A 24,602-nucleotide genomic window follows, 5' to 3' on the forward strand; every position below is an offset into this window, starting at 1 on the left:
GAATCTGTCTGACTTAAAGGGAACAGTAAGTTGATAAAATTAGGAAAAACATCAGCAAAACTAATACTTAGCATTTATATAACAATTTGCATCTTCGGTTTTTTACAAACACTATCTTGCTTGAACCAATTGAGACAGAAAAGCTTTCAGTATATGACATATACGCTACAAGACAATGACAGTTTATAAAACGTAATAAAATATATTTCTATGGGCTGCAGCTCCCTAACTCAAGCCTGTGCCTAACTCAGGATCTAGTAGTCCCATGGTCTTTAACTGAACTACTTGTGTCCTTAAAGTTAGACACAGACTTAGTGCTTTGCTGGATCAGCATTTAGCTACCCCTCTCTTTTTGGAAAAGAGAAAAGTAAAGAAAAAAAAAAAAGATAGTTTACAATAGTAAATTGCAGTAGTACCAGTTCAACAAGTATACAGAGGGCAACTTAAATTACTCTATAGTCCTCTTCAAGGTCTATCTTTGCTTAATGGTTTCTTCTTAACAGTTTATTTTTGCTGCTGTGCTAATGCTGGGATACAGGCTGTAACTGTAATTACAAGTGTATTTTTACCAGCATGATTTCACTAGCTCCTATTTGTGATGTCTGGGGATAATGTTGTGTCTCTGTGTTGGAACTTCCATACTATATGAATGGAACTGAACATGTTAAAAAGTATAATGAATAACTCTCAGTTTTAGAAACTTAAATGGAAGACTGATATGCAAAGTGAGGCAAAAACAATGTTATGTGAAACACTATGAAATTTCTTCAGCATAAAGACAAAAAAACAAACAAATAAAAAGCCACCCCACAAACAACTTCTTGATTCAACATTTCTTACAATAGAGGATAGGATTTGCATGGAACAGATTTGGTTCAAAAATCAAGTTCATGAATGAAGGGCAGGACAGAAGTAGCTGCTTTAAAAATAAAAGATCATTTTAGTGTAGAAGAAAAAGGACAGAGCTCCCCATTGGCTAAAGCGAAAAGAGTATTGAATAGTTGTTTAAAGTAGTGATATACAATTGTATTCAGTGTACTTTTAACAGGTATGTTGGCAAAGTTTGGGGGACAATGTAGCTAGGCACTGACAAGCCTCACTACAACCCTAATGGCCCCTATTCTATCCTAGATCTGTACCTATTACAAATGCTCTTTTCAACATGACTATTGCTTTAACATTAACACACTTTTGTTCCTTGGGGTAGGGAGCTTACAAAACACTTCCTTGAAGCCCAACTGTGAACGAAGGAAGTTTGTGCATGGTGTTATTGTAAATATCTTCTGCAAAATAAAGATATAGAACATTCTATTATGCAAACCTCCACAAGGAGTTTTAAAAAACAAACAAACAAACACACACTATAAGTCCCAATAACAAGGAAATACAATACACTACATTGTCAATTATTTATCTGTGAAATTGTTAGTAGGCAACAGGGCGAAAATCTATACACAGGTCTTCATGCATGCTGTAATCAATTTAGCAAGTGATCACATATATACAGCTGCAAGCTATATAGAGGAAGCCAGGATAAATAGTTCCTTGAGGCCAGGAGGTTAGTGAAGGTTCAGTGCAAGGCATCTGAATTTTGCAAACCTGCCAGTCACCCATGGTTTGGATTCCTTCAAAAAGGTAGTTTAAAAAGTTGCTACCTTCTGGGGATGAAGGGCTTTCATGTAATTCACCTAATATTAACATCTCACTAAGTTCTCATTTTCTCTCTTGAAATAAATATTTTTTCTAGAAGCTGGGAAGTTATTGAATGCTTAAAGACAGGGAATAAATAGCTTAGATGGGGTACAGAGTATGTAGGAAGAAGTTTCCCCAATTCACCTTATCAAATACAGCACTAATCATTACGTAAGCAAGAAAATGGTGGTTCAGAAGATTGAGCCCATGGGTAACTGTCCACGTTTGCTGTACCATGCTGGGCATTTCAAACTCCACTTTATAAAATAGAACATACATAAGAATCAAGATGGTCAGTTTAGTTATCTTACATTTACATTGTACTTTTCTTCTCAAAGTGCTTTAAAAACTATACAGTAGTAATGAAATGGAGCTATGTGTCTCCCTTAAGAAGGATGTTTCTCTCTCCCTAAGATGGATCAACATTCCTGATAAGATAGCAGAAGTGTTCCCTCCTCCCTCTCTACATGATGTACAGCATAGGAGAGGGGGAGGACACAGAAGAGAGATTTAGGACACCAAGGCAGAAGAATCATTTCCACAGAGCAAATACCATCTTATCATTTATTACCTCACCTGTAGATGCCCAAACATAGTAAATGTTAGCACTACAGATATCTGCCTCCAGGGATGAAAGGACTGAGTCATGCCTGTGATACCTGAAACTTAAAAATTTGTTTATACTGAGGATCTACCTAAACAGCCATTAGGATAGCTGCACCAGTGCAAGCCCCTAGCCTAGCATAGACAGGCAAAGCCACTATTTTCAATGGTGGAACTTGCCCATTTGAAATCTGTGTAAATTGTGCTGATGCAAACCACACAGTATAGCAGTTTAACTAATTTACACAAATAAATACATTATACTTAGTTCTTACCCAGTGCTTTTCTACAACGTTATAGAACTGCAGCTATACCCGTGGCTAGCCATCAATGGCTGAAAATAGAGAAAGTCCCTAATTTAGATAAGATCTGAGCTGAGACCCTAGGCTTCAAACCCACAGTTCAAGTTCATGTCCAAAATGCTTCCAAGGTCTAACACCACAGAAGGCAACTACACTAGGGATGTATTTGGCACTATTTCATAATTTGAGGCTTAGTCCAGTAAGCCACCCCCTTCTCTGACAATCTGAATGAATAAAGATTTGAAATAAATGAAGAGTGAGACAGCAAGTGTCTCACTGGGAAAAACCAGGCACATCAAATCCTTCCAGTCCAGAAAAAAAAAAAAAAGTATAAACGTATACGAAGCCCAAATAGCTCGGTGCACTCGTCTCACCCCACAAAGCAGGTTGTAAGGACCTTTACGCGCATCTCCCCCATACCCCGCAAAAATAAGGACCCTCGAGGATGAGTGTCAGGTGAGGAGTCTCTCACTCCCCTTCCCCAAGTCAGCGTGGCTTTGGGGAGGGTCGGACTGGCAGAAAGAGTCTCCCCCAATCACAAATCGGGAGGCGGCACTGAAGTAGCTGCGGGTTTAAGGAAGGGAAGAGGAGCAGACAAGGAATAGGAGGAAGGGGGCAGCCAGCAGAAGGAGGTGGGGGATAGGGGACAGTCAGCCAGCATCCTGCGCTGCGAGGCCGGGTCCCGGCTCTGCACCAACCTAGCACACAATCCAGGGAGGGGAGCCCACTGGAGAGCAACAGCTGCCCGTGGCGCACCGAGGGCCTGGTGCCCGCGATTGCGGCCAGGCGGCTGCTAGCAGGAACTTTCCGCTGGAAACTGGTAGCCCCGTCACTCGGCGTCGCCCCGCCGGTCGCCAAGGCCGCCATCTTAGCTTCCTCCCGGTTGACAGGAGGAAAGGGACGCCGGGAAAGATAAGCCCCCTTCCCCCTCCGCCCGCTTCGACCTATGGGGAGACGGTTTGGGATCCTCGTCAGCCAATAGCAAGGAGCGTTGTTGGCAGGCGTTGTAGCTCTGGTGAGGGGGAGGGGGAGATCCTGAAGCTGCGGGGCAGGCAGGCAGGTAGGTGAGGGAGGGATGGCGGGGAAAGGCTGCGTCTTACCCCTTATCCAGCCGCTCAGGAATCGAGGGGGCTCCCCACCCCGGGTGTGAGATCACGGGGGTCTTCCCTGACACCCCTGGACCAATGTCGCCCCTGACCAGGAGGTTTTAGGGGTGCGTGTCACGGCGCAGTGTCCTGAGCTGGCGGTTCCCCCACGGACCCCGGCGTCAGGAGGAGCTGTTCTCTCATCCCCTGAACGCCGCGCGCTGCTGGCTCAGAGGGAACCCAGGACTCGTGAGACGCGGGGCACCTGTAGCGCGAGGGGAAGGTTGGCTCCAGCTCAGGGCTCTTGGAGATCAGGAGTCTAATCCTGACCGACCGACTGGTGACCTTGACCCAGGCTCGGAGCCAGCCGTTCCCTGTGTCTGTGTGAAACCACGTTGACTTTAGAGATGGTCCGTCCATGTGGTGCCAGTGTAGGGTTGCGTCCTAAGACTTCATTATGTGAGGGGCCAACAACGACTTGAAATTGAATGTTAAAATTTTAAATATTACAGGTGCTCTTTTAAGTGACCTGGCCAATCTCAGTGCTTTCACAGTTACAAACTGTTTTCCTCCTCTCGTTTCTGTATAAAAAAAACATAAACCGGAAACTCTACATGACAGGGTAGTAAATGCACAAAACAAAAGCTTGCTTTTAATAATATTAAATGTTACTTCTAACAGCTGGTAAGGAGATTTAATCAGAAGTGTGATGCTTAAGTAGGCAGTCTCCCTTCGTTTCTATTAAACACTTTGAGATTTTCTGATGAATGGTGCTATTTAAGATCCCCTCTCTCTTGAAGTGACATCCAGGTTGGGAGACCCCCATATAAAGCTCATGGCAAGATTAGGGCTAAAGTGAAAATGTCTTAGTATGAGAAGTGTAGTTCCCATATGTCACTGGTTTTTACTATATTTTAACTAGCCGCTAACAATACAGCATGTTTTTATTTTGCGTCTTTAAGTAGTGTATATGTTGTTTTCTATTTAGCCTGTGACCTGACTCTCGGTAATACAAATTCAAGAATGTGGAAAACCCATGAAATACCTGAGTTTAGTATCACCATGTGGCTTCTGATAATCATTTTTTTAATGAACTTATCTAAATTTTATTGAGTATATTTTAGCTCGTGTGCTTTCTGAAAGAAGCCTTGACAGTGTGGTGAATTTTGATTTAAAGACTGGTCCAAAGGAGAGCTGGGGCTAGTATTTGTGTGTCCACATTTTTCTCATGTGTAGTTGTCACATGCGCATTTAATCACCAAGATTTTATAAACTAGAAAAAAAATCAAACATGATTTATTGTTTAAAAAAGCCCTCGTGATGTTTAAGCCAATGTAATAATTTGGGGCAGGTTCTCACTCTTGATTTTTGCATATTTGGGGTTGGAAACACTGGTTTTTTTTGCTTATGAATTTCTCTTAAAACAATATTTGCATTAAAGATAAATTACAAAGTGTTGATACTCCAGAATTTTAAAAGGAACAAATGTTGTCCCTCTTGTCAAGTCTAAACACATAAAGCTTGGCTTCTAGCATCCTAAAATCCCACTCAGCAAAATCACACTGGTTCTACTGCAGTCAGAGCCATCTGCATCTAAGGCCTCCTCTTCTGCACCTGTTGGGAAGAAGGGGCAATGCCAGGATTTGCACTAAGCCAGCATTGCCAAATCACTTGGTTTTATAATAACAACAAGGAGTCTGGTGGCACCTTAAAGACTAACAGATATATTTGGGCATAAGCTTTCGTGAGTAAAAACCTCACTTCTTCGGATGCATCTGAAGAAGTGAGGTTTTTACTCACGAAAGCTTATGCCCATCTGAAGAAGTGAGGTTTTTACTCACGAAAGCTTATGCCCAAATATATCTGTTTGTCTTTAAGGTGCCACCAGACTCCTTGTTGTTTTTGTAGATACAGACTAACACGGCTACCCCCTGATACTTGGTTTTATAATGATCCTCAATATTCGTTTGATGGTTGGGCAGGGCTCACTCACCCTCAGAACATCCTCCCCCTCCTCTGGCATCAGTTGGGATGTTACCACTATCTTTATCCCCAGCTCTTCTGTTGCTCAGCCCTCCGGTCAAGTCACTTAAGTTCAGATCTTTTCCAAGGTATCAAACAAATCCAGGCAAAAGTTCAAATGGAACTCTGCTTCTGCTGCTACCTCTATTGTCTCTGTGTAACCTAACCCTCAGCTAGAGAGCCCTAGCTCCTTCAGTCTACTTATTATGGCTTAGCTCCACCCCCTCTGGCTAAGAGTCAATTAGCTACTCACCTCACCAGGTGCAAAGTATGACTAATTAGGTGCATTCACTAGCCCAGCAGGTGATGGGGATTAAGCCCCTTCAGTGATGTTTTTTTAATTTCTGATTTCTGCCTTCAATCTTGTGAAATTTAGCCTTCATCCAAAATAGTCACCATGTTGCTTTAACTTTTGTAAATGAAAAGTGTGACTGCCCCCAGCAAAAACAGATGTTATCTCTCATTGGGTGTGTCTACACTCAGAGCCGGCACTAGGCATAAGCAGACTAAGCAGTTTCTTAAGGCCCCAAGCAGCTTAAGGGCCCCCCCATTCGCTTTTGTTACGTGTTGTGTGTGTGGCTGGCCCCCAAAATATTCCTGCTTAGGGCCCCGCAGTGGGCTAGCACTGCCTCCGTCTGCACTGGAGCTGTAAGGTGTATTTTCCAGCTTGAGTAGACATACCTGTGCTAGCTCTGATGAAGCTAATATGCTAAAAATAGCAGTGTAGCTACAGCACCGCAAATCACGGGATAGGCTAGCTGCCCCCATTGTGATCCCATCTGACACATAAGATATGTTCTTAGGGAGCTAGCCCCTCCTGCTACTCACACCGCTGCAGCTACACTTCTGTTTTTAGCATGGTGCCTTGCTTAAAATTAGTGCATGATGTGTACTCAAGCTAGAAATTATACCACTAGCTCCAGCATAAACTCGCACATTGTTTTAATGGGGCTTAAGCTAGGCTACCCTGAGGGAAGTCAGTTCCCCCTTGGTCACCATGGGATGGGAAAATGTGCAGGTGATCGAAGTTGGACTTTGGACAGCAGGAGGGAGAGGGCATGTTTTAGGGAACTGGGTAGGGGTCAGAGAAATGTTAGAGAAGCAGAAGGCAGATTGAGAGGTGATTCAGGGGAATCTGGCTGGCAGAAAAAAACGGAATGCATAGGAGACTGTCAGGAAAAAGGGAAGGAAATATGGCGGTCAAGTGACTGTAGACTAGGGTAAGTGACTGGGAGAGCATGCAAAGAGAGGGAATGCAGCAGCTCTCTCTTCTGTATAACTTGGGAGGGTGAGAGAGAAGTAAAGGAGGGCTGCTCATATCCCGGGGACAGGAGAGGATGAGTTCTCTGTGATCAGTGAACAAGGAGGTTGCACTTTTGTGTGTGTATTTAAGTCTGAATGTTGACTCTGAGATAATTACACACAAGTTGGGATTTGGTGGCTTTCCCCTAAAGGCGGCTTAAACAAAAAATTAAAAGGCAGGCAATAAACAATGCGATTTTTATTTAAAACATGTTTACTTAGCCAGTCTTGTGAGTTTTTTTGTGGAGGTGGAGGAGTCTCGTAATTTGGGATAGCGTGTTTGCACTTGCAGCAGTTTTCAGAGCGGTGCACTCTGGGCAAAAAGCAACAGAGGGTCCTGTGGCACCTTTGAGACTAACAGAAGTACTGGGAGCATAAGCTTTCGTGGGTAAGAACCTCACTTCTTCAGATGCGGCTACCCCTCTGATACTTGGATAACTGCCCAGAGTGCCCACAGAGCATCTCTTCCTCTTCTGCCACTAAGAGTTGTGGGAAGGCGGAGGGGGTCGCGGGGCATCCTGGGTCCTGTCCCAGTGCCCCGTGATGCATTGCTTCGCATCCCAGCAATCTCTGTGCTTCTGTCTGCATTTGGCGCCATCTTTCAACGGTTTGTGTACTGCGCGCTCTGCCTCTTCGGTCTGCAGGACTGGATCCCGCACTGTTGACCAATATGCTGCTCGCTCTCACTAACGCTTCATGAGTGGCGGTGGAGTTATTCCTTAAACTACAAAGGCAAGAGGAGTTTGATGTTGATCTCGCCACGCGTAGTAGCTACAACACGAGATTGCTTTTGGCATTCACGGGGGTGCTGACCACAGTGGAACACTGCTTTTGGGCTCAGGAAACAAGCACTGAGTGGTGGGATCACATTGTCATGCACGTCTGCGATGATGAGCAGTTGCTGCAGACCTTTTGGATGAGGAAAGCCACATTCATGGGACTGTGTGATGAGCTCGCCCCAGCCCTGCGGTGCAAGGACACGAGAATGAGAGCTGCCCCGTTGTTGGAGAAGCGCGTGGCGATTACACTGTGGAAGCTGGCTACTCCAGACTGCTACCAATCGGTCGCTAATCAGTTCAGAGTGGGAAAGTCGACCATTGACTCGTGTTGATGGAAGTGTGCAGGGCCATTTATCGCATCCTGTTCTGAAAGACCACGACTCTGGGCAATGTGCGTGACACTGTGAATGGCTTTGCACAAATGGGCTTCCCTATCTGCGGAGAGGCGATAGATGGCACGCTTATTCCAATTCTGGCACCAGACCTCCTAGTACGTTAATTGGAAGGGGTATTTCTCTATGGTTCGTCAGGTGCTTGTGGATCACTGTGGGCATTTCACGCACATTAATGCAGGCTGTTCTGAAAAGGTGCATGATGCACACATCTTTCAGAACACTGGTCTGTTCAGGAAGTGCGAGCAGGGACTTTCTTCTTGGACCAGAAGATCATCGTAGGGGAAGTCTAAATGCCCATTGTGATCCTGGGAGACTCTGCCTAGCCCTTAATGCCATGGCTTAGGAAGCCATACACAGGGCACCTTTACAGCAGCAAGGAGTGGTCCAATAACAGGCTGAGTAAGCGCAGAATGACTGAGTGTGCTTTTGGCCATTTAAAGGCCCACTGGCTCTGCCTATATGGGAGGCTGGACTTGGCTGATGACAATATTCCTATGCTTATAGCTGCGTGCTGTACGCTTCATAATATTTGTGAAGGGAAGGGTGAAAGTTTCACTCAAGGCTAGATTGCTGCGGCTCGGCGCCTGGAGGCTGAATTTGAGCAGACAGAGACCAAGGCTATTAGAGGGGTGCAGCGCAGGGCCATAAGGATCAGGGATACCTTGAGGCATCAATTTGATGCTGAAATCCACTAATATTTGTTGCTATGCTTGGGACTGCAGTGCTTATAATGCCAGGAGGTGGTCGTGATTGGTGCAGACAATGCACTGCGAAGGTTTAAGAAAATTGCCTGGTGCTTTGCAGGGCTCTGTTTGCTTTCAATTAATGTAATAAAGATTGCTTTCAAAACAAAACAATTCTTTTATTAAAAAACAACCAGAGGAGAGAGTCAAACAAAAAAACACATCAGCACTGTGGGAGATTGGGGGAAGGGAGGATCCCAAGAGGATGTGGGGTCCCGGGACGGTTAAAGATTTGTGTATGTCCATGAATCATATGCAACCTTGTCCTTTGGAGTACAGTGTAGCAGGTACTGTACTTCAGCTGGTGTAAACTGCAGAGGGACGGGTGTTGAATGCAGTGGGTACTAGGAGTCCGCAGGGCTGGACTGTGACAGAGCAGAAGTGGAATGCAACGGGTACAGACTGGAGCCAGGAGGCTGATAAGAGTGTGTTGGTGGTATCTGGGGGGGCGCATAGGAAAGAGTTTTGTGACAGCCGCTGCAGGGGAGAGCAGTCATGGAGCGGCTCAGTTTGTAGTGCTAGTAGCACCTGGTGCATGTCCGATTGGCACTCCATAACTTTTAAGAGCTGCTCCGTGGCTTCATTCTGATGTGCCGCGTTCTCCTTTTGGTCCCTCTCCTGGCTGTCCTGCCACTCCTTCAATTCTTGTTTTTCGGCCACGGAGTGCATCATGACATCACGCAGAAAGTCCTCTTTAGTTCTTCGTGGCCGCTTTCTAATTCTGCGCAGCTGTTTAGCCGGCGATAACACAGGGGGAGGCTGGGCTCCCAAGGTCATCTCTGTGAAGCCAAAATGCAGCATTTTACAGAAGCAGTATTGTTTGCAACACACAGACCACTGATTCAGTGATTTAAAACACAGCCACTATTCATGTACCTGTCTATAACTGGCTGACCCCAGGCAAGCGCACATGAGCCACAAGACCCCCAAAATGGTGAGTAACCGCAGGGGCAGGGGAAATCAGTGTTCCAGGACCATACTGTACAATGGGCACCTGACTCCTGGGGAGAGCCAGCACTGTAGGGGGGTTGGGGGGGCTTATAAACATTACTGTCCCACATTTTCCACAGGCTGTGTTAATTATGGAAGATATCTCGCTACTGAGGATGAGCAGGGAATCAAGGGAGGGTCTTCTCCAAGACTGCGGCTTCCGCCCTGGCCCTTATGTGGCTCACTTGTGTGCAGCAGTGGTCTCTTCCCCCCATGACAGCAGAGTGGCGCAGGAAAGTTACCCTTAATGGGCCAAGAAACAAAGCAGCTCTGACAAAGAACCTGTGGCAGCGGATTGCCCAGTGACTCCATGAGAGTTTCGTGGAGATCTGAGGCAGATTCCTGTGAAGTTAGGGAGTCGATCAACACCCTTTCCCACCACTCAGACTAGGCATGTGGTGATATGCGCATCATACAGACGCAAGCCTGCTTTCTGCAACTCTCCTGCCCCCAACAACTAGCTTCGGTGATTCTCAAAATCAAAGCCACTTACAGGGGCCTTCTCCTGTTTGCGCTTTGCCAAGCTCCGACTGGTGTGACTGGCTAGCCTTCTTCAGGGTAGAGAAGAGCTCCTGGCTGCATGCATCTCTGACCTCCGAGTCGTCCTCTGCCTGTGGGTCCACCTTCCCCCCCTCCACATCCTCATCCAAGATTTCCTCCTCCTTGCTCGGTCCACTCTCGACTCGCACGCAAGCCACCGAAGTATCCACAGGGGCCTTCGCAGTGGAAGTGGGGTCGCCTCAGAGTATTGCATCCAGCTCTTTGCAGAACCGGCAGCTCGTGGGCACAGCACCGGAGCGGCAGTTTGCCTCCCGCACCTTGTGGTAGGTGTTCCGCAGCTCCTTCACTTTGACCCTGCACTGCAGTGTATCCTGGTCATGGCCCCTTTTTGTCATGCATCGTGAAATCTGTCTGTAGGCATCATAATTGGGGGGAGGGATAGCTCAGTGGTTTGAGCATTGGCCTGCTAAACCCAGGGTTGTGAGTTCAATCCTTGAGGGGGCCACATAGGGATCTGGGGCAAAATCAGTACTTGGTCCTGCTAGTGAAGGCAGGGGGCTGGACTCGATGACCTTTCGGGGTCCCTTCCAGTTCTAGGAGATAGGATATCTCCATTAATTTTTATTTATTTAATTCCTACGGCTGAAGCGCAGCTGGGATTGGACAGCCTCCTCTCCTCAAATGCTGATGAGGACCAGCAGCTCAGCATTGCTCCAAGTGGGGGATCGCTTGGTTCGTGGAGCAGGCCCACTGACCTGGAAAGATGCGCTGAGACCATTGCACGCGTCACCGAGCAAACAGAAAGGGGACTTTAAGGGGTGGGGTTCATGGTTGCTCACCTGAGGGCAGGGCCATAGAGTTCAAACTGATGACCAGAGAGGTGAGAACAGGCATTGTGGAACACCTCCCGGAGGCCAATCACAGCGCTGTAATCAACCAGGGTGTCTACACTGGCACCGCGGCACTGTAGCCCCAGCGCAGAAAGCTGTATGCCTCTTATTGGGGTAGTTTTTTTTACAGCGCTGCAACTGCGCAGTTTCTGCGCATTAAGTACCTTGGCACTGTGTATACCTCAGGAGTTACACCGCTGAAAGCTACTTTACCAGATTGCCAGTGTAGACAAGGCCTTTGTTTGGAACAGATTCATCTGAAGGTGAATGAGCAAATGTTTTTGAGTAGACACATTCAAGTTATTTTGGTTCTAGACACATTCAAGTATCCCACTATATTTGTTAAAAAGATGACTTAAAAGAAAAAGATGAGGAGGAAATGAGTAATAAACAGAGAATGGTAGTTAGTTGTACTCATCAGAAGTCCAAGTGCAGGTTTTTGGCATAAATAATCACACGTTTACAATCCTTGTGCTGTCATTTGAAACTAGGAATAAACATAATTTTGCTTGATATAGCACTTTTAAATCCATTTATTTTCTGTACTGATTTGTAAACCCTTGCTTGGAATGAATAATGTATTATGTTTTATGTTATAATTGAGGGCAAGAAAATTGTGAGTAGTGGACTATCCCCTTCCTCGGCATGCTATGGAGTGGACAGATACCGAGCACGATAAAGGGGTAGTTGCCTGAGAATCAAGCAGGTATTTCACAGTGCTTCATTTTACTTAAAGTAAATGTTGTGGTTTAGTTTGAGTTGTTGTCCATTGAAGAGAAAGGGCAATAATTCACATTGTAAATCTCAACAAGAAATTTACACTAGTTAGCACAATTATAAACAGCATAAACTGCTTCTTCAGCATAAGAATTGGACTTTTAACATTAATACGATATTCCAACATGTTCTTAATATGTTACATTTTCAAGAACTATTCTTAGGCAATAGAGGTAGCTAAAATTTGAAAAACCATACCCAATACCTCCATTTAAAATTTTTTAGGGGGCCGCAAATAAAAAATGGTTGAAAACCACTGATCTAGACACAAGAGATCAACACCAAAGCCCCTTCTGTAGTGGTCATGGAAACCATGTTGCTCTGTCTAACAAGAGCCGTATTTAAACATGGTTCACGAGAAAGGTGCTAACATGTTTTTCTTGGCCAGTGTAGATAGGACCTATGTAAGAAAAATATTGTTTATAAAGACACGACTGTCTTCTGAACTATTGTAGAAGGAGCTTGTGTGCACTCATGAATCTCCTATTCATTTTCAATGTAGACTGATAAGACCAACTAAATCAAGGCAGATTTTTCTAAAAGCTTTGACTTCAATGGGACTATTTACATGCTTAAAGTGAAGCATGTCCCTAAGTGTATTGTTCCTAATTGGGGGCCTCAGTGCCTTTGTGAGGAGGCTTTTGGGCCATGTTGTTCTGACAGTTTTCTGTGGGGTGATTTTGTTTTTATTGTATCTCATGGAGTCTCTCCTAATTCTGATGTGTCTGTGCTTGTGAAGGCTTTTAATGTTGCCTATATCACTGATTACTAAGCCTCTGATCCCATTAACACTTTCATACAGGCTTAACTTTATGCATGTGAGTGGGCCCATTGACTTTATTAAAGTCAGTGAGGTCACTCATTTGCTTAAAATTAGGCAGATGCTCAAGTGCTTTGCTGGATCAAGGTTGGAGTGCTAAGCACTTTGCAAGATCAAATTGGTATAGCAAAGTATATGGAAAGGAGCAAAAATGGTATTTATGTTTTACAAGTCCATTTATAGTGTGCTTGTCATCACAGAGCACTGTAACAAGTGAGTGATTATAAAATTCTGTTTACAACATCTACTATAACTTCTTGTTTTGTATGGGAAGATCCATCTCAAATTATTAAAGGAATAAGTGGCTAAACATTCATGGATTATAGTCGTTATTTTTCAGAATTGATATTTAGGCCAGTGATGGTTTATTTTTCAAGAGTAATAATCCATTTTTCAGTTTTCATTAATTATACCAAAAAATGTGTGCATCTTCAAAGCTCGACATTCTAAAAGATAAATTCCCAGCAAGTGTGAGAGGTCATTAAGGCTTGTTAAACCTATCTTCAAACAAGACTCACCAAAATCGTAACTTTAGCTATTTGTGGCCCATATATCCCAAATATTTCTCTGGCCCTCATTACGGTAGTATCTGAGAACTTTTAACATCTTTATCCTCACAACATTTTTGTGAGGTAGGGAAGTACTATTATCCCTATTTACAGAAGGGGAACTGAGGCACAGAGAGACTAAATAAGAGCCTAAGATCACACAGGACAACTCTGGCACAGTAGGGAACTGACCCTGGGTGTCCCAGGTTGTAGGCTAACACCCTAATCACTGCAATATCCTTCCTTATATATATTATAAACACTTTGCTTTATTGGGATTATATCAATTTTAACTAAAAACCATATATATAAAATGTATTGTATTGTAATTTTATAGAAGTAACAGAACAGTTTCCATTGTCTCCAGAGTACTCTAGACTGACCAGATTAATAGCATGGGACATGTATTAAAAACTAAATGTATTTTGCCACTGACCTCTTCTGAGGGAACTCCTCTGAGAGGCCTTAGCTAATAAGCTCTCCCTATACAGATTTTAAAATAAATGTTCTAGGTAAACATCAAGAGGTAAAGTTTAGTCACTGGCAAAGTCTGATTATTCTTAGTGTTTACATTTTGCTGTTTTGTTTCATACTGTGTATTTAAGGTCAAGACCAACATGAAAAATAGTTTATAATTTACCAATTCAGATCTTTAATTATATACGGATTGATCCTGAAGTCCTTACCCAGAAGTCGGTTGGAAATGAGTCTGAATAAGGACTGCAGGGATGGTCCTATACTCAGGAGTATGCTGCTAAAATTAAAATGTAGCCAGGCATTTATTTTATTTTAAGAAATTGCATTTAAAAGATGGAAGAGTTTCTATTAAAGGCTTTGTGTGCAAGTTATACTTATAACATTTTGAAAGTTTTTTTTTAAACAACAAGACATATAACTGATGCGGTACTAAAGAACCTGTGATGTAACAATTATAAAACCTATGGTATTTCTCCATAATTGGAAGAACATATGTGGTTTATGGTACAAAAATAATGTCTCACTTGTTGAAAAAGTGTCTATGTATTTGGGCCCTATATTCTCCTACTCAAGGATTAGTAGATTTCTTTTTGCACTTAAACTACATTCTATCTATGCTTGCTCTTTTTGTATTAAAGTTTCATCCACATTACAAGTTTAATCATGTGTTAGCATATTGTTTGTCATGGTTACATGCATATGTATTCCGACACTGATTTTTGAGAATGTAGCAATTGCCATATTGGATCAGATCAGTCATCCATCAAGTCTAATATCCTGTCTTTGACAATTTCTAGCACTAGATATTTCAGAACAAGAGCAAGAAGTGCACAGCAGGGAGTTATGGGGTAAAATACCTCCTAAAAGTTTCCTTCTACTCCCCAATAGTTAGAGGTTGGTTTAAGCTCTGCTATATGAGGCTTTATATCCCTCCTGAAAATAATGATTATTTTTTTAATATTTACTCTGGAGGTTCTTGTTAGTCATATATATGTCTAAACCCTTTTGAATCCTAAGGTCTTGAACGCAAAGATACACCGTGACAATATGTTCCACAGGCTAATTGTGCATTGTGTGAAAAAGTGTTTCCTTTTGTTAGTTTTGAATTTGCAACTTTTCACTGAATTTGTCTTTGTTCTTGTATTATTAATAGATTGCAGCCCAGAAGGAACTATTGTGATCATCTAATCTGACTTCCTGTATAAAACATGCCATAGAACTTCCCTGAAAAAATTCCTAGAATGTATCTTTTAGGAAAAATCAAGTCTTGATTTAAAAACTGTACATGATGGAGAATCCACCTCGACCTTTGGTAAATTGTTCCAATGGCTAATAACCCTCACTGCTAAAAATTTACGCCTTATTTCTGGTCTCAATTTGTCTAACTTCAACTTCAAACCATTGGACTGTATTGCACCTTTCTCTACTATATTGAAGAGCTCATTATTAAATATTTGTGCCCCATGAAGGTACTCATAGACTGTAATAAAAATCACTCCTTAACCTTCTCTTTGTGAAGCATGTTTTCTAATCCTTTAATCATTCTTATAGCTCTTCTTTGAACTGCTGCAGTTTATCAACAACGTCTTGACTTGTGGATGACAGAACTGGACACAGTATTCCAGCAGCACTCACACCAGGGCCAACTACAGAGGTAAAATAATCTCTCTATTCCTCAAGATTCCCTTGCTTATGCATGCAAGGACTGCATTAGCCATTTTGGCCACAGCATTGCCGTAGGAGTTCATGTTCACCTGATTATTGACCACGCCCCCCAAATCTTTTTCCAGAGTCACTGCTTCCCAGGATAGAGTCCCCCGCTGTAGAGGCCTGCATTCTTTGTTCCTAGATGTTTACATTTACATTTAGGCATATTGTTTTCTTGTGCTCAGTTTATTAAGAGATCCAGGTCATTCTGAATCAATGATGAGTCCTCTTCCTTATTTACTACTCCCCCAATTTTTGTGTCATCTGCAAACTTTGTCAGTGATGATTTTATGTTTTATTCCAGGTTCTTGATAAAAATGTTAAATAGTGTGGGAGTGAAGAACCAATCCCTGTGGGACCCCATTAGAAAAATATATATCTGATGATGATTCCTCATTTAGAATTACGTTTTGAGACCTGTCAGTTAGCCAGCTTTTAATCCATTTAATGTGTGCCATATTAATTATATATTGTTCTAGTTTTTTTAATCCAAATGTTGTGTGGTGCCAACCCAAATGCCTTACCAAAGTCAAAGTATATTACAGCAACACTATTACCTTTATCAACCAAATATGTAATCTCATTAAAAAAAAAAAGATATCAAGTTAGTTTGACAAGATCTGTTTTCCATAAATCCATATATTATATTACTCTCCTTTAATTTTTTATTAATCGAGTTCTATATCCGTTGCTACATTATCTTACCCAGAATCGATGTCAGACTGACAGGCCTATAATTCCCCAGGTCATCCTGTTTTCTCTCTTTAAATATTAGCTCAACATTAGCTTTCTTACAGTCTTCTGGAACTTCCCCAGTGTTCCAAGACTTAATTAAAACCTACGTTAATGGTCCAGCAAGCTTCTCAGCGGGCTCTTTTAAAACTCTCAGATACCAGTTATCCGGACTTGCTGATTTTAAAATGTCTAACTTTACTAGCTACTGTTTAATATCCTCCCGAGATGCTAGTAGAAAGGAAAGAGTGTTATCATATGATATGAGTACATCATCTGTTTTTTCCCAAATACAGAACAGAAATACTTATTGAACCCTTTTGACTCTTCTGCATTATTACTGATAATTTTACCATCTCCATCTACTAATGGACCAATACTATTGTCAGGATTCTTTTTGTTCCCGATATACTTTTAGAAACTGCTTATTGTTCTTAACTCTGTTCATAGATTTCTCTTTGTATCCCTTAGCTTCCCTTACCAATTTTCTATATTTCCTAACTTCTGATTTATGTTCATTACTATCAGCTTCCCTTTTCTTTTATTTGTTATAGATTTTATAGCTTCCTTCACTTCCCCTCTAAACCAGGTTGGTTTTTTAACCAATATGACCTTCCTCGATTTTGTGATTGTGGCTTTTTGGGCTTCTAATAAAGTGTTCTTAAACAATTCAGAATTATCATTCACATTTTTCTGATTAAATTCTTCCTTTCAGCTGATTTGGCTCATAATTGTTTTCAGCTTTGTGAAATTGGCCCTTTTAAAGTACCAAGTATATGTATTACTGGTCTGGACTTTATTCTGTTGGCACATTATAAATGTGATTAAGTCATGATCACTTGTACCTAAACAAACATTAATTTTTAGTTCTGTGATCAGTTCCTCTTTATCTGTCAAGACAAGGTCTAATATTGAATTCTCCCATGTCGGATGCAACATTTTTTCATTTAGGCATCTATTATCTATAATATGTAGAGATTCCAAGGATGTTTTATTACTGGCACCATGAGGCCTTATGCCATTCAAATAAAAGTCTGCCATATTCACACAGATTTTCTGCTTCACATTAGAGATAGATGCATAAGGAGCCAGGCATTCTGTTTCCAAATATGATTTGGTAGTTTGTAGCAGACAAAGTAATATGCCATTTTGTGCTTTCTTTGTTAGGACATTGATCCACAGGCATTCAGATCATTTCCTTCTATGTTACCAGTAACTTGGAAACATGCAATGCCATTTTTAACATAAGCCACTCCTCCTCCCCTTTTGCCTACTCAGTCCTTCCTACATAGGATATAACTATTGATTTTTAACATTCCAGTCATGCAGATCATCCCACCGGATTTCAGTTATAGATCTAATTTATGCTAATAAATGAGCAGTACCCATTCCTCTTATTTGTTATCCAGGCTCTAGCATTGGTGTATAGCCAATTAAAGAATTTCTTCTCTTCATGTCTTTTTCTTTCTTGATTAATTTTGTTCTCAACATCTTGATTTTGTGCTACATGAGTTTTCAGTCTTCCCTCTTTTTACCCTCCCCTTTTATTAGGAGATCGAGTGAACAGAAGCTCCTAATCTACCTTTTCAATGCCGTTAATATTTTGTATACATATAGGGTGGATTGATTTAAATTGTCTTAATTAAATCACTAATAATCATTATGATTTAAATTGGCAAGCAGGAAACCTTGATTTAAATAATCAATTTTAATTTTGTTTTGCATTTATAATATTTTAGTTGTTTTCCTAAAGAAAGATTGGTTCTTGTTTGTTGTTAACTATTATCATATTGATTTGCAACTAAATATAGACCTCATATTAAATTTGGTGGTGGCATTTTTTTTGTTTTTTGCTAAACAGGAAAATACACTAATGTACATGCATTTATATAGTCAATTATATAGCTTAACTCACATTCAGAGTCTTAATTTTTACATTTTTTTACCACTGTGACAAATTTCCTCCTCTATCTTGGTGGGTCCTGTGCTTATTGGTGGATTTTCTGGCCTCAGAGATTCACCATGTGGGTTGGGGAACAGCCCAGAGACCTTCCCCTCTGGAAGAACCCACAGTCCAGGTCAATTGGGAGGTTTGGGGGGAACCCGGGCCTGCCCTCTACTCTGGGTTCCAGCCCAGGGCCCTGTGGACTGCAGCTGCCTATAGTGCCTCCTGTAACAGCTGCATGACAGCTACAACTCCCTGGGCTACTTCCCCAGGGCCTCGTCCAAACACCTTCCTTATTCTCACCACAGGACCTTCCTCCTGGTGTCTGATAATGCTTGTGGTCCTCAGTCCTCCAGCAGCACTCCTTCTCAGCTCCTTGCACCTCTTGCTCCCAACTCCTCACACTCTCACTACAAACTGAAGTGAGCTCCTTTTAAGACCCAGGTGCCCTGATTAGCCTGCCTGAATTGATTCTAGTAGCTTCTTCTTAATTGGCTCCAGGTGTCCTAATTAGCCTGCCTGCCATAACTGGTTCTAGCAGGTTCCTGATTACTCTAGTGCAGCCCCTGCTCTGGTCACTCAGGGAACAGAAAACTACTCATCCAGTGACCAGTATATTTGCCCTCTACCAGACTCCTGTACCCCATTGGTCTGGGTCTGTCACACCACGTTAGAAAATGGTGAATGGATGTAATTCTTATTTACTAGATGATTAATTTTTTACTTGTGATTTGTGACAAGCTGTATTTGGATGGAAAACCAGCATTTTAATTGTTTAATTTAAATGTTATGGATACACAACAAAAAAGTTTTTCAAAACATGAAGTGATTGTCTCTGGGTCACTATGTCCTTCAAGATTTTAGAACTAGTAGAACTCATCCACTCTCACCTATTTTTTTTTCATAGATTGGAAGAAGAAATCAAGCTTTCTTGATTTTTCAACTCCCAATTGGTTTCTTAGAGTTGAATAAACTAAAATGAAGAAAATATTCTCTAACTGGAGAAGAGGCTACTTCTGACAAAAGATGGTCTCGTACTTCAACAGACTCTGGTTTCAGGTGCTTAGCCAGTGACTGCCATCAGTTCAGTAGTCTGAATATTTTTAAAACTTGTCAGCAAACATGTACTATTTAATGTTTTATTTTAATTTCTATTATTTTAATAGATTATAAGAAGTTAAGGCCTTATCCTAGGTTATCATAATTTCAAATTGAATTTTAACAAAAAAAACCCTGTATTTACATTTAAAAAAATTCAATTGTTATTTATCTACCCTATATACTTGTATCATTATTCAACTCCTCCTTAAGGTAAATAATACCAGTCGTTTCAATCATGCCATATGACAGTTATTCTATGCCCGTGATAGTTTACTGAACCACGTCTATTTCTGCTATATTCTTTTTGTGATGAGATGAGCAGAACTGAACACAGAATTCCAGGTGAGGATGTGCCAATGATTTATATAATTTCATTATATGTTCTGTATTACTTTCCATCACACTTTATGTATCCTAGTAATTTGTTTGACTTCTTGACCACTGCTACATACCAAGTCCTAATCTTTTTCTTGAGATGATATTGTTAATAGAACCCCAGGCATGGCATGTTTGTAGAAATTTTGGTGGTGCCCAGAACCTGCCCCTTCCCAAACTCCGCCCACCACCTGCCCAAGGCTCTGGGAGGGAGTTTGGGTGAGACGAGGTCTGGGGTGCAGGCCCTAGGCTGGGGCAGGGGATTGGGGTGCAGGGGTGAGGGCTGTGGGGTGTGGCTGCAGATGAGGGGTTTGGGGTGTGGGAGGGGCTCAGGGTGAGAGTAGGAGTGTGGGGGGTGAGGGCTCTGGCTGGGACTTGGGGATAAGGTATTTAGGGTGCTGGAGGGGTTAGGGTAGACGGTTGAGGGTGCGGTGGGGTGGGTGAAAGCTCTGACGGGGTGTGGGCTCTGGGGTGGGGCAGAGTTGGGGATGAGTTTGGGGTGCAGGCAGGCTGCTCTGGGACAGGGGCCAGAGAGGTGGACTTCCCCCAGCTCTTTCCCTGCCGGCAGCAGCAAGCTCTGGGCGACAAGCCCCCCTTTCCTGCCCTCCCCCATCAGCACACTCACCCCCACCACTGTCACTGCATGTGCTCCTAGGGTTCCTCTCAGGTCCAGGAATCTCCCTCGCCTCCCTTGTGGTGAGTTTGCCAGGGGGCGCTGCATGCGCTTCCTCCCCTGCTGTTGCCCCGACTGTAGCCTCACTGGGGGTGAGGGATTCCATCATCATTGGAGATATCCCATCTCCTAGAACTGGAAGGGAGCTTGAAAGATCATCGAGTCCAGCCCCCTGCCTTCACTAGCAGGACCAAGTACTGATTTTGCCCCAGATCCCCAAGTGGCCCCCTCAAGGATTGAACTCACAACCCTGGGTTTAGCAGGCCAATGCTCAAACCACTGAGCTATCCCTCCCCCCATGGGGCTGCCTCCTTGCCCAGCATGGGGCAGGAGCAGTGACTGCGGGCAGGGGGGTCCCCTGTGCTGCTGGAGGGTCCCATTGGAAAAGGGAAGGGTCTGAGGGGGAAGGGCAGGCTCAGAGTCAGTCTGCCCTGGCAGTGGAGATGGGGGGCACTAGGACCCTGCGGCAGCAATTGCTGCCGGGAGGCAGCACATGGAAGAGACAGGGACACTGCTCCAGGGGCCCGGGAAAGGCGGGCGGCAAGTCGGGGCCAGGGGACACCCAGGGAAGGCGTGGGGGGGCTGCAGGTGAGGCCGGAGGGGACACCTGGCCCCAAGTATTGCTGGACTTGGGCCCCTGGCTCTTAATATTGCTGCCCGAGCACCACGTGAATATGGAACTCACCGCCTATGTTAAGAACCCAACTTTAGTAGCTCAATTATTTAATTGTGAATTAGTTTGTATTTGTCACTAGTGAATTCATCTGCCATCATGTTGCCTATTTGCCTAGTTTGGGGAGGTCATCCTAAAATTCTCACTCTTCTCTGGTCTTGATTAACCAGAATAACTGTGTCTTCTGAAAATGCTCTCTACTCCATCCTCTTTCCAGGTGATTAATAAAGACATTGTATTGCTAGTGTGTATAAGACAGTTAAAGGGAACAGAGTTAGACTAATTGTAACACTATTTTACATACAAATATAACTGTGTGGGGGAGGACCCAGTAACAACACTAATTTCCTTCCCCGCCCCCTCCACCCGACCAGTTAAAAAGTCATTTACGCTTTTAGTGTGGATGGGACTTAATCATGTTCTTGCAACTACACATTTTAACCAGATAACCAGTTCACTGGCAGTTACATTTATAATGTACAAAGGTCTTAACACAGTTATAGAACTTCATATGAAAAAGAGTTGAAAAATAGATGCCGCTAGGCATGACAGATAACTTATGCTATCATGCAGTTATACTTTTTACTATGGACTGGTTATACTTTTAATATGAGCTATGGCCTCAATTATCTTCAGCTAAGTTTTCTTTTAAACACACAGGGTCATGTGATCTCAGCCAACAGGAGAACCCCAGCAGCCAACTTGGATACATAAATCGAGCACTTCCTTCAGTTTTTACAGTTTGCTCAAAACATTGTTTAAAAGACTTTTCTAATTTTTTTAATTTTGTGCTCACTCACCTTCCCCCTACCAGATCTGTGTCATGCACTGGGTTAGTTAACAGCAGAAGAGCAGAGAAATGTACTTTAAATGCTCTACTAAGTATGGGAAATACTTACATGTTTCAGATATAGGCCTCTCTGTCTTCAGTGTGGTACATGATCTAAGTCATCATGCAGATCTGCATTAAGACATGTTTTGTTTGGATCACGTCATACGCAATAGCTAGCTGGTCAACAACTTCTCATCCATAATTGCTATGAACACTGAGCACTCTCCCAACTTCCTGAGCAGGCTAACACTGTACATTAGGAAGATTGCCACTTACTGACCATCTTTTCTCTTCTTTGTCTTTTCTCTGTATTTTATTCTATTATGGTCCTTTTTTGTTTTCATTTTCTTTCTTTTTTTTTACTTTTATTCAATGTTGTTCTCATCCTCTTGTATGCCAATGCCTTCCACTCCTCCTATGCTCACTGATAACTTCTTTTCTGCAAACTCTAGACCCTTTCACTCGTGTTGTATTCTCCCTGCCCTTGGTGGTGTTCCATGTTAACTGCTATTCATTGATTGTTAGAAGGCTTATTTCTGTTTCACTTATTAGTAGGATCAGAACAGTAGGAGGTGGGACAGATAGAGGCATTTCCCTGCCCTGCCCCTCCAAAAAAAGTAGACATCTAACCTCTACTTGGACCTTTTCTTCATACAAAGTGATTTTATTTGAGCCAAATTCATTCCTGATGAAAGCCTATTGAAGTCAATGAGTTTACACCAGGGATGAACTTGGGCTCCTTTTCACTAGCTTTTGCATGCATTGAGTCATCTCATTGTATGATACATTTTTTGGAAAAAATGAGTTCGATAAACAGATACTTAATTGATTAAATTATGCAGTAGTGACTCTTTGAACACAATTGTTTGTTCCTTTTAGGTTTTATATGTGCATATTCATTTTTGACAAAAGGATAATCGGCAAAAAATTAAACAAAAAGTGAGCAAGATTTGATACTCATACTGAGGCCTCCTGGTTAGAGTTGTACCTTAGCAAACATATTCAGGATTATCCAGCGCATATTACAGTTTTTTGGCTCAGTAAATATCTGGCAATTTACAGTATTTGTTTTTTCAAACTCTGATGAATGCATGTATTGTTTGCAAAAGGTACAAGATTTGGTAAGTTTGAAGACCTGAATTTTTTTTTTTTTTTTAAGTCACCAAAAAGTATTCTAGATAGCAGCATAAGTTTCCTTAGTTGTGAGAAGAAGTTAGTTCCACATGTCCATTCAATCCTTAGTCTCGTCACTGAAACTGGCAAAAAGGTTACCGATGCAGGACTTACTGGTCTGTTTTTGGGCCCTACTATTGCCTCAGTTTCTCCTTTTGTAATGCCTCAAATAGACCACCATCAAATCTGGCATTTTCACAGTACTACTCTGCATAGGCACCGACTCCTTGGGGGCAGGAAGAAGCGGGACAGAGGTGGAGCTGGGGTGGAAAGAGGTGGGGCCTTGGGGAAGTGGTGGAGTGGGGGCAGGACCTAGGTGGAGCGGGGGTCGAGCACCCTAGGGAAAGTCAAAGTGTATGCTACTCCCCCTCTGGTTGTAGTTCATTACCATAGAGTAACACTCAAAACCTTCAGTTTATAAAAAGCTACAGCATCCAGACTCACAGGGTGGGGTTCATGAAAGGACATAGGTGTTCCAGTGCTGAGAGTCACAGCATCTGTCTTTTAGGTGGCTAGAAAATCACAGGAACAATGCTCGGTCCACAAGCCAAGTTACCTGTACAGGTGCCTAAACCCAGACTACAAGGAGGCAGCTGTCTGCTTAGCGATTCAGAAACAGGAACTCGCTGCCTGGAGTCAGGTGGCTTAGGCGTCTAAAGCATTTCTTGCAGGAATGAGTTAGATGCTTGCCTCACTGCACACAAAATAGCTGGAGGAGGAGCCCACTCTGTAATTTTTAGCGCAGTGGTTAGAGCACTCACGTGGGATGTGGGAGACCCAGGTTTAATTCTACCTGTCTAGTAGAAGGATTTGAACAGGGGGGGGGGGTCTTCTCTTCTCAGGAGAGTGTGCTGACCACTGAGCTATGGGATATTCTGATGTGGGAAAATCAGTCTCTTCTGTTGAAGCTATTCTACTCTGGGAAAATAATGAAAGAGTGATTGGAGCAGGGGAACTGGACTCTGGGTCTCCCACCTCCCAGGTAGATGCCCTAAGGCTAAGCGCAGGACTACAGAGTCCTTCTCACACTCTCTCTGTCCCAATGACTGTTTATCCACTGTGGAACAGTCATTGGGCAAGAGGGAGAGAGAGAGAATGACTCTATAGCCTGATGATTAGGGCACATCCCTGGGAGGTAGGACACCTCAGATCCAGTTACCTTGTGTGTGTGTGTGTGTGTGTTTGTGTGTGGTTGGCTGTTCTGAGGGTTGATGGTTTTTTTTTGGGGGGGGGGGGGTTCCATTCTTGTATTATTTTTTTGACATATTCCAATATAATTTGCCTTTTAACCTGTGTAATGCACATACAGCTTTGGATAGGCAGCTAAATAGCTAAAGTAAAAATTAAAAAGCCACTTAACAGCGATCAAAGGCTAATGATGTTTGACTATTACCAACCTGAGCCAGATTTGAACTACAGATGGATTATTTTAAATATCTAATTTCCGAGCATTAGTAAGGATTCA

The 24,602-nt window shown here is 42.8% G+C and overlaps 2 protein-coding genes across 13 annotated transcripts in view; one reads left to right on the forward strand and one right to left on the reverse strand.

Moving 5' to 3' along the window:
- The window catches only part of ELP4 (elongator acetyltransferase complex subunit 4), a 263,144-nt gene extending 259,676 nt beyond the window's left edge, over positions 1–3,468 (reverse strand). For 3 of the 4 annotated variants that reach the window (XM_054025940.1, XM_054025942.1, XM_054025939.1), the window contains exon 1: positions 3,296–3,468. In XM_054025940.1, the coding sequence (XP_053881915.1) occupies positions 3,296–3,464 (169 nt within the window). In that variant the 5' untranslated portion in view covers positions 3,465–3,468. The remainder of the gene's footprint in view (positions 1–3,295) is intronic. The other variant, XM_054025941.1, reaches the window with a different exon arrangement.
- Positions 3,469–3,624: 156 nt separating this feature from the next.
- The window catches only part of IMMP1L (inner mitochondrial membrane peptidase subunit 1), a 71,745-nt gene continuing 50,767 nt past the window's right edge, over positions 3,625–24,602 (forward strand). For 4 of the 9 annotated variants that reach the window (XM_054025947.1, XM_054025951.1, XM_054025948.1 and 1 more), the window contains exons 1-3: positions 11,909–12,010; positions 15,080–15,238; positions 15,478–15,580. The gene's annotated coding sequence lies outside the window, so the exon portion shown is untranslated. Of the gene's footprint in view, positions 3,658–11,908; positions 12,011–15,079; positions 15,239–15,477; positions 15,581–19,217; positions 19,370–24,602 lie in introns of those variants that run through there. The other 5 variants (XM_054025943.1, XM_054025944.1, XM_054025945.1 and 2 more) reach the window with 4 other exon arrangements.

Source organism: Malaclemys terrapin, chromosome 4, assembly GCF_027887155.1.
Source record: "Malaclemys terrapin pileata isolate rMalTer1 chromosome 4, rMalTer1.hap1, whole genome shotgun sequence".
Taxonomy (NCBI): Eukaryota; Metazoa; Chordata; order Testudines; family Emydidae; genus Malaclemys; species Malaclemys terrapin.